Source organism: Bubalus bubalis, chromosome 16 (genome assembly GCF_019923935.1).
Source record: "Bubalus bubalis isolate 160015118507 breed Murrah chromosome 16, NDDB_SH_1, whole genome shotgun sequence".
NCBI classification, from domain to species: domain Eukaryota; kingdom Metazoa; phylum Chordata; class Mammalia; order Artiodactyla; family Bovidae; genus Bubalus; species Bubalus bubalis.
Window position 1 is genome coordinate 4262651 of NC_059172.1, and position 10698 is coordinate 4273348.

Here is a 10698-nt window from a genome sequence, read left to right on the forward strand (position 1 = left end):
GGAGACAGATCCAGCCAGTAATCAGTTCCCTCTGCCATCTTAGCTCCCCACCCCCCCATAGCTTCTCTTAAGAATTTGTACAATTTACCTCCACTTAGAACACCTTGTTGCTGCTTTAACAATGGCATATATTAAAGGCATATATTAAAATAGAGGCATATATTAAAAAAAGTTTAATATAAATAATTTAACATGGCAATATTGATGTCTTCACATAAATCTGAAATCTAACAATGAAATGTGTACTAAGATAACTTGGATAAAATAAGCTAAAATGTTTCTGAATAACTTATACCATCATGGTTTTTTTTTTTTTTTTTTTTGGCCAGTATTTCCAAAAATAGCAAACTGTTCAGCATGTTCAGGAAAGTTTTTGATTTTGCCCTACAAGAATAGTTCACAATATCACCCACATGGTAGACACCAAATATTTGAATCTAAATTATAAACAAAACAAAACATTCCAGTTGATGGTTTAAGTGGGTCTTAGATTGCATCACTTTACAACCACCCCAACATAAAACTATATTCCTGACATCTGACAGCAACCATATTTATAACTTGATTTTACACTACCACTTCCTGTCCCTTCAACCAATTAATCAACCCATTGTAATTTCTTCAAATCCCTAAAATATAAAAGGATCTTAAGCTTTGCTGAGGGAATATAGGGTTATGTCTTCATTTTTGCTTTGATACAGAAAAAGAGTATGACTTTCCAAAAGCTAACCCTGATTCCCAGATCTGCATGGCAAATAATGACATCTTTTTGAACAACATGAGAACCATGGAATTACAGAAAGTAACCAACAGTGAATCTAGTGGGGGTCAGAAGCAGAGAGGAATGATTTTTAGCAGACAGGATACAGTTGAGGAACAGCTGCTGCATGACATGGAATGACATGGGGTGGTAAACTTCTTTTACCACCTCCCTTTTTCTGTCTCCACAATGTACAAAATAGAAACATTTTTGAAAGCAGTGGCTAAATCTTATTATCAGTTAAATAGAAACTATCCAGGTCAAAACTATCAAGTGTCACATATGCAAATAGTAGCAATTTGTTAAAAATATGCATTATAATCTTTTAAACCTTTTATCTTACTTATAAATTACATGAAAAATAGAACACATGTGCAATGTCATTTTGCTCATACAAAAATGGTAAAATTAACCTGTCAATGATAATAAAAACAACATATTGGCATGTGGCACAGTTCCAAGACAGTCAGTGTTACAAGTTACATTCTAATGTTTATTAGAGACAGAAAATAACATTTTTCAAAGGCTTTCCTCAAGGCATTTTTTACCTCTTGGTTCCTCAGGCTGTAGATCATGGGATTCAACATAGGAATGACTATTGTGTAGAAGACAGAGGCCATTTTGTTGGTGTCAAGGGAATGGTTTGATTTGGGCTGCAGATACATGAAGATCAGAGTCCCGTAGAATACAGTGACAGCAGTCAGATGAGAACCACAGGTTGAGAATGCTTTGCACCTCCCTTCTGCAGACTGGATTCTCAGGATGGCAGCCACAATGTATAGGTAAGAAATAAGGACCGTGGTCAAAGAGCTGATCATGTTGAATCCAGCAAAGATAAAAATCAAGATCTCTTTGAGGCTGGTGTCTGAGCATGCAAGGGCCATCAAAGGGACATCATCACAATAGAAGTGATTAATAGCATTGGGGCCACAGTAGATCAATCGAAAAGTAACAACTGTGTGGAGGAAAGCAACAGAAAAGCTGTATAAGTAAGGGCCTGCGACCAGTTGCATGCACACCTTTTGGGACATGCTCACCATGTAGAGAAGAGGATTGCAGATGGCCAGATAGCGGTCATAAGCCATTACTGCAAGAAGGAACGTCTCCAAAACCAAGAAGTTTAGGAAAAAGCCCAGCTGTGTCGCACATGCATAGGGAGATATGGACCTGTGCTTGGTCAGGAGGGCCTCCAGGAACTTTGGGGCTATTGATGAGGAGTAACAAAAGTCCACAAATGCCAGATTACTGAGAAAAAAATACATGGGTGTGTGAAGGTGAGGATCCAACCGGATTACGGAAATCAGGCCAATGTTTCCCACCAGAGTCAGAGAATATACCACTAAAATGAGAAGAAAGAGAAGGATTTCAATCTCCCTCTGGACTGAAAAACCCAAAAGAATGAATTCCATCACCCTGGTAATATTCTCTTCAATCATTTGTTTTAGTCTCTGAACTGCAGAAAAGAGACAAGGTAAGGACAGATAAGTTATCAGGAGTAAGGAATTGTCATCAGATGCCAAAACGTGCGTGTTTTAACTTGAGAAATTACTGCTCATTGAAGCAGAATATCAGAACAAATAAATATATCCCCTCTCAAACTCTCCTGTTTGACTATTTATAATTTTCTGAAGCCAAAAATTGAGGTTTAATAAAAATAATGTTTATAAAAATATGGGATATTTTAGGTTTAGATTATTTTTAGTTATATTAAATAATAGAGAGAATAAAGATGTTGTTAAATATCCTACTCCCAATATTTACTTCTCAGTGGAGTAAAATTTTAATACATAATATTTTATCTGTTTTAACAGACATATATTTTATTTTTAAAAATGTACATTATGCTAAATATAATAATACAAAGCTAAACAGGATAGTCAACGGATGGAAAAATGGAGGCAATTAAATATTCCTATTTGTGAATTAGGCAAATTTTGGATTCCTTTTCAAATGCTACTTTCTAAAAGTGATAACTTACACTTGTAGTTAGAGTTAGATTACACATATGTTAAAAAGTAGAGTTCTTGATAATCATTTACTCAATGGACATGAGTTTGAGCAATCTCCAGGGGATAGTGAAGGACAGGGAAGGCTGGCATGCTGCAGCCCATGGGGTCACAAAGAACCAGACATGACTGAGTGAGTGAACAATAACAAATAGTTTTACATTAATTATTTTCAACACTTATAATCAGGAATGCTTTCTAAATTATCTGGTCAATTTTTAGTGTAACAATAGCATGCACTCTTGCTTTTGAAAGGTAGCCATCTCTTTGACAAGAGAAATAGCAATTATGTGGAAATGGTACTCCTATCATAATGTTCAACTTGCATGATGTGGTTTTTGAGAGTTCTATGCCTCTTTTCACTTCTGAGGCAAAGGAAGATAACCAGCTAATTTTAATTTCAGGAGTAAAGTTAAAAATAAAAATATTTCACCATAGCAAATTAAAATGAAGTGTGCAAAATAGAATAACCCTTTACTTTTCCCCTAAACATTTCACCCAAAGGGAAGCTTTGTTTCTTGTTGTTGTTTTTTAACAAGTTACTGTGAGTAGTCAGAAAATGTGTCCTTTTAGTTTTTCCTCCTCTTTCTATTGACTCAGCTTAATGCGATGACTTGTACCTAATGTGTTTTCCAGAAAAAAAAAAATACACATGCACCTATGTGTATATACTTGTGTGTGTTAAGTCACTTCAGTTGTGTCTGACTCTTTGTGACACTATGAATTGTAGTCTGCAAAGGTCCTCTGTCCACAGAATTCTCCAGGCAAGAATACTTTGACGGGTTGCTGTATCCTTTTCCAGGGAATCTTCCCAACCCAGGAATCGAACCTGCATCTCCTTTGGTTCCTGAACTGCAAGCAGACGCTTTACTGCTGAGCCACTAGAGAAGCCCATATATATATATATATATATATATATATATATATATATACACACACACACACACACACACACACACACACACACGTACATACATATATGGTAAATCATCTGCCTGCAATGCAGGAGACCCAGGTTCGATTCCTGTGTTGGGAAAAGCCCCTAAGAGAAGGAAATGTCAACCCACTCCAGTATTCTTGCCTGGAGAATCCAATGGACAGAGGAGCCTGGTGGGCTACAGTCCATAGGGTCGCAAGAGTCAGACACAACTTACTGACTAAACCACCACCACATACATATATACATACATATGCATATATACAAACACATGCATACTTACACATAAGTACATACATGTCACATGAAAACTATTTTCCCCCATTCATTTATTTTCCTCTTGCTGGAGGCAAAACCTAGCTTGTGAAAGGCGTTGTTTTAACTAACTTATCTTCCTGAACAGACATCTTAACAGAGCTACTGGCACTACAGATCACCATTCTGGCAAAAGAATGGAAAAAATGATAAAATATTGATCTGAACGTCATTTGCCCATTTCCATTATGGTAATATAATAACTCTGGTCTCACTTTGGTCTTCCATGATAAATATCAATTTGGATATTTTAGAGGTAATTAACAGATATTTTGATACTGAGTTACTTTTCATTGAGCATACATTGAAACCAGGCTTATTTTTTTATATTTCTTCTTTGTAATAAAAGGAAAAAGATGCCAAACTCACACAGCCACATCAATTAAAAAAAAAAAAAAACAACTTCCTTATTTTGTGAATTACTTTCAGCCACAAATGTCTCTTTTTTGCATTTTTTTAAACCATCAAAAGTTTCCCCTGAGAGAAAGACAACACTCACACATACAAATTCTTTTCTGCCTTAGGAATTGGGTTCTACAGTTTCATCAATAAAGTGTTTTCTTCTAAAGGAAACCCAAGTCCTGGGCAAAAGTCAAAGAGGATATTTTATTTGGGGTGGCCCAAGACAGGTATTTCATTATTGTGTATACATGTCAGCTTCATCCAGCTGGGGAAGAGTTAGGCAGGGTTATCTACTTTCCTTTAAATTGTGAAAAGTGTAGAGGCTTGGGAAAGGGGGGTTATGGAAACGACTGACAGTACCTCTTAACCTACTTGGTTGTAGAAGAAATATTCCCCTGAAAGTTGAAATACCCAGGGTACCTGAATGTGTGAAGTAGGCCTTTATAAAGTGCAGTCCCTATTCCTTGGGGAGTTAATTCCTAATATTCCCCAGATGTGACTACATCAGGTTCACTGACCCTCCAGGGTGCAACTGTGATTAGAAAGCTTCAATTAGAAAAAAAGAAAAAAATAACCTATAAAGACAAAGGTAACAATAGGTCTTATTTTAAACTAGAATGTTGTGAAGTAATTAGCCTTCAATTAAAATAAATAAATTAATAAAAAAAAACTATAATGATGTAATCATGAAATCACTAATCCTTGATTCAGTTCACTTCAGTCACTCAGTCATGTCCAACTCTTTGCAGCCCCATGGACTGCAGGATGCCAGGCTTCCCTATCCATCACCAACTCCTGAAGCTTACTCAAACTCATGTCTATCAAGTCAGTAATGCCATCCAAACATCTGATACTCTGTCGGTCCCTTCTCCTCTAGCCTTCAATTTCTCCCAGCATGAGGGTCTTTTCTAGTGAGTCAGGTCTTAGCATCAAGTGGCCAAAGTACTGGAGTTTCAGCTTCACCATTGGTCCTTCCAATGAATATTCAGGACTGATTTACTTTTTGGATAGATTGGTTGGATCTCCTTGCTGTCCAAGTTCAAAAGCATCAATTCTTCTGCACTCAGCTTTCTTTATATTCCAATTCTCACATCCATATGTGACTACTGGAAAAACCATAGCTTTGACTAGAAGGACTTTTGTTGGCAAAGTAATGTCTCTGCTTTTTAATAGGGTGTCTAGGTTGATAATATCTTTTCTTCCAAGGAGCAAGGATCTTTTAATGTCATGGCTACAGTCACCATCTGCACTGGTTTTGGAGCCTCCCAAATAAAGTTTCTCACTGTTTCCCCATCTATTTGAGTGAAGTGATTGGACAAGATGCCATAATATAAATCTTAAGTTGTTTTCTATATTCTTTGCTACGTGTAGGCCTAAGAACAATAAATACCCTCTATTTACATCATATGTCACTAAAATTCAGCTTTTAAAATTACATAGCATTAATTTGTGTGTGACCTGTGGCAAGAATCTAAGCTATTGTTTTTCCACACAGTGAACTAATTTCCTTAATATTATTAATTAAATAATCTATCTCCTTCTTATTATATTTATAATTAACAAGACTTTAAAAGTATCAACTCATTTACTAAAATATCTCAATAAAATCCATGAATTTAGAGTTTTAGAAAACTTTTAGGGCATTTTTATATATGCTTTACTTTATGAAAAGAAAATGTTTTTTAAGAACATAAATAAAGTATAGTTGACACCTGAACAACACGAGTTTGAACTGCATGGATCCACTCATATGCCATTTTCTTTTCAATAAATACTACTGCAGTCCTACTCTATTCAAAGTTGGTTGACTCTTCAGATGAAGAACTGCATATCTAATGCAAAATTAAAGCAAATTCTACAACCAGTGGGGGTAGGATTAGGGACACACACCCCACTGGTTGTAGAATTTGCTTTAATTTTGCATTAGATAAAGATAGGCTCAATAAAAGACAGAAATGGTATGAACATAAGAGAAGCAGAAGATATTAAGAAGAGGTGGCAAGAATACACAGAAGCACTATACAAAAAAGCTCTTCATGACTCAGATAATCACTATGGCATGATCACTTTTCAACCCCATGGAAGCAGCATGCCAATCTTCCCTGTCCTTCACTATCTCTGAGAGTTTGCTCAAACTCATGTACATTCAGTCAGTGATGCCATCTAACTATCTCATCCTCTGTCACCTCCTTCTCCTCCTGTCCTCAAATTTTCTCAGCATAAAGGTCTTTTCTAATGAGTTGGCTCTCACATCAGGTGGCCAAAGTATTGGAGCTTCAGATTCAGCATCAGTCCTTTCAATGAATACTCAGGTTTAATTTCCTTTAGGATTAATTGGTTTGATCTCCCTGCAGTCCAAGGACTCTCAAGAGTCTTCTCCAGCATTACAATTTGAAAGAATAAATTCTTTGACCCTCAGTCTTCTTTATAGTCCAACTGTCTCATCCATACATGACAACTGGAAACAAACAAACAAACAAACATAGGCTTGTACTTACTTTAGTGCAAAATTATCTTTTTTTCAGCACTGTTCTTTGCAAAGTTATTTGTGTTCATATGCTGCCTCTAGTGTATGTCCTCCCACTCCTCATGAAATCATTCCAGTCACTCTTTTACTCCCATTATTCACAATAAAGTACACTTAAGAAGATCATGCTATTTAATCTATCAGCCATATTTGCCATAGTTTTTCCTTCCTTGATGAGTTTTCTCACATTTGAATTTTCATGCCCCCCTGAGTTTTTCCCTGAATGTTCATCCTCAGTTTCATTGCTGGTTTCTCTTCATTGCCTTGACCTCTAAATGTTGGACAGACATAAGTTCAAGTCTTTGTCAATTTCATCTGTTTATATCTACACATTTTCCTTTACTTGTTAATTTCATTCAGTCTTATTCCATATGATCTAAATCAAATCCCTTATGATTATACAGTGGAAGTGAGAAATAGATTTAAAGGCCTAGATCTGGTAGATAGAGCGCCTGACGAGCTATGGAATGAGGTTCGTGACATTGTACAGGAGACAGGGATCAAGACCATCCCCATGGAAAAGAAATGCAAAAAAGCAAAATGGCTGTCTGGGGAGGCCTTACAAATAGCTGTGAAAAGAAGAGAAGCGAAAAGCAAAGGAGAAAAGGAAAGATATAAACTTCTGAATGCAGAGTTCCAAAGAATAGCAAGAAGAGATAAGAAAGCCTTCTTTAGCAATCAATGCAAAGAAATAGAGGAAAACAACAGAATGGGAAAGACTAGAGATCTCTTCAAGAAAATCAGGGATACCAAAGGAAAATTTCATGTAAAGATGGCTCAATAAAGGATAGAAATGGTATGGACCTAACAGAAGCAGAAGATATTAAGAAGAAATGGCAAGAATACACAGAAGAGCTATCCAAAAAAGATCTTCACGACCCAGATAATCACAATGGTGTGATCACTCACCTAGAGCCAGACATCCTGGAATGTGAAGTCAAGTGGGCCTTAGAAAGCATCACTACGAACAAAGCTAGTGGAGGTGATAGAATTCCAGTTGAGCTATTTCAAATCCTGAAAGGTGATGCTGTGAAAGTGCTGGACTCAATATGCCAGCAAATTTGGAAAACTCAGCAGTGGCCACAGGACTGGAAAAGGTCAGTTTTCATTGCAATCCCAAAGAAAGGCAATGCCAAAGAATGCTCAAACTACTGCACAATTGCACTCATCTCACACGCTAGTAAAGTAATGCTCAAAATTCTCCAAGCCAGGCTTCAGCGATATGTGAACCATGACCTTCCTGATGTTCAAGCTGGTTTTAGAAAAGGCAGAGGAACCAGAGATCAAATTGCCAACATCCGCTGGATCATGGAAAAAGCAAGAGAGTTCCAGAAAACATCTATTTCTGCTTTATTGACTATGCCAAAGCCTTTGACTGTGTGGACCACAATAAACTGTGGAAAATTCTTCAAGAGATGGGAATACCAGATCATCTGATCTGCCTCTTGAGAAATCTGTATACAGGTCAGGAAGCAACAGTTAGAACTGGACATGGAACAACAGACTGATTCCAAATAGGGAAAGGAGTTCGTCAAGGCTGTATATTGTCACTCTGCTTATTTAACTTATATGCAGAGTACATCATAAGAAATGCTGGACTGGAAGAAACACAAGCTGGAATCAAGATTGCCGGGAGAAATATCAATAACCTCAGATATGCAGATGACACCACCCTTATGGCAGAAAGTGAAGAGGAACTAAAGAGCCTCTTGATGAAGGTGAAAGTGGAGAGTGAAAAAGTTGGCTTAAAGCTCAATATTCAGAAAATGAAGATCATGTCATCTGGTCCCATCACTTTATGGGAAATAGATGGGGAAACAGTGGAAACAGTGTCAGACTTTATTTTTGAGGGCTCCAAAATCACTGCAGATGGTGACTGCAGCCATGAAATTAGAAGACGCTTACTCCTTGGAAGGAAAGTTATGAGCAACCTAGATAGCATATTCAAAAGAAGAGATATTACTTTGCCAACAAAGGTTCGTCTGGTCAAGGCTATGGTTTTTCCAGTGGTCATGTATGCATGTGAGAGTTGGACTGTGAAGAAAGCTGAGCACCGAAGTATTGGTGCTTTTGAACTGTGGTGTTGAAGAAGACTCTTGAGAGTCCCTTGGACTGCTAGGAGATGCAACCAGTCTGTTCTAACAGAGATCGGCCCTGGGATTTCTTTGGAAGGAATGATGCTAAAGCTGAAACTCCAGTACTTTGGCCACCTCATGCGAAGAGTTGACTCATTGGAAAAGACTCTGATTCTGGGAGGGATTGGGGGCAGGAGGAGAAGGGGACGACAGAGGATGAGATGGCTGGATGGCATCACTGACTCGATGGATGTGAGTCTGAGTGAACTCCAGGAGTTGGTGATGGACAGGGAGGCCTGGCGTGCTGCGATTCATGGGGTCACAAAGAGTCGGACAGGACTGAGTGACTGATCTGATATGATCTGAGGCTGTTTATGGTTTTCTGACTACATTTATCTTAATTCTTCCCCCTCCCCCATTCCCTTCTTTCTATCCATATATATACATTTTAATATTTCGGGGCATGCCAGCTTGCAAGTGTGTGTTCTAGGCTCCTCTGTCCATTGGATAATCCAGGCAAGAATACTGGAGTGAGTATTCATTGTCATGCCCTCCCTCAGGCAAATCTTCCCAACATAGGTGTCAAACCTATGTCTCATATCTCCTGCATTGGCAAACTTGTTCTTTACCACTGGAGCTACCTGGGAGATCCCATGTTTGCATTTGCTCCCTCTGCCTGGAATACCTTTCTTTAACATGTCAATCTTTCACCCCCTGGACACTTTCACAGTGTGAAATGTGAGAACACTAGAGTTAGGTTATCTAGGCCCAAATTCTGGCTTTGTTGTTATGCACCACGACAATACTTATTCACATAACACCCTTTTGTTTTCAACATCTTTGAAACAAAAATGGACATAGTAACTGCTTCTGGTGTGGCTCTGAGGATTAAATGTGTGTGTATGTAAACTATGCAAATATGAAGGATGTAATATTGCAGAGTTTACACACACACACATTTAATCCTCAGAGCCACACCAGAAGCAGTTACTATGTCCATTAGACTCATGTCTGTGTTATCATAAATGCCACATCAGCATTAATTGCTAGTACATTACTTCTCTTCCCTAACTTACTTTTTTTTCCCCAATATCATTTATCATTATACCAAATTTTTAGTTGGTTTGTTTCTTTGTCTTCTCTTTTATGTATCATGTGGGAAGAAGTTTTGGTCTCTTATCAGTCTCTATATGTATTTGTTGACACAAACTGGAGACTCAATAAAGATTCTCAACAGAGTTGTAACAGTTTACATTTTTTCTGCACTAACATTAATAATCATATATGTATATATAGTTATCACTTGCCAAGCTCATTCTTTAAAAGTAATATTTTCTCTTTTATGCCTATTAAATCATTGTTGTTGTTTAGTTGCTATGTCATTTCCAACTCTTTTTCAACCCCGAGGACTGTAACCCACTAGGCTCCTGTGTTCATGGGATTTTCCAGATAAGCATATGGAGTGGGTTGCCATTTCCTTCCACAGAAGGTCTTCCTGACCCAGGGATTGAACTCGTGTCTCCTTCATTTGCAGCAGATTCTTTATCACTGAGCCACCAGGGAAGCATTAAATCTTTAGTAAATTTTATGTTAATCATTAGTAAAATATAAATTTTACTAATACTTAAATAAATAAACATAAAAGAGGAAACATCCTTTGAAAATAATGAGATTGC

General features: G+C 37.5%; 1 protein-coding gene across 1 annotated transcript; it reads right to left on the minus strand.

The window, feature by feature from the left end:
- Positions 1 to 1239: 1239 nt before the first annotated feature.
- Positions 1240 to 2196, minus strand: LOC112579598 (olfactory receptor 1038-like). The gene has a single exon (XM_025266308.2). The coding sequence runs from the start codon at positions 2194 to 2196 to the stop codon at positions 1240 to 1242; it is 957 nt and encodes a 318-aa protein (XP_025122093.2).
- Between the last annotated feature and the right edge of the window lie 8502 nt (positions 2197 to 10698).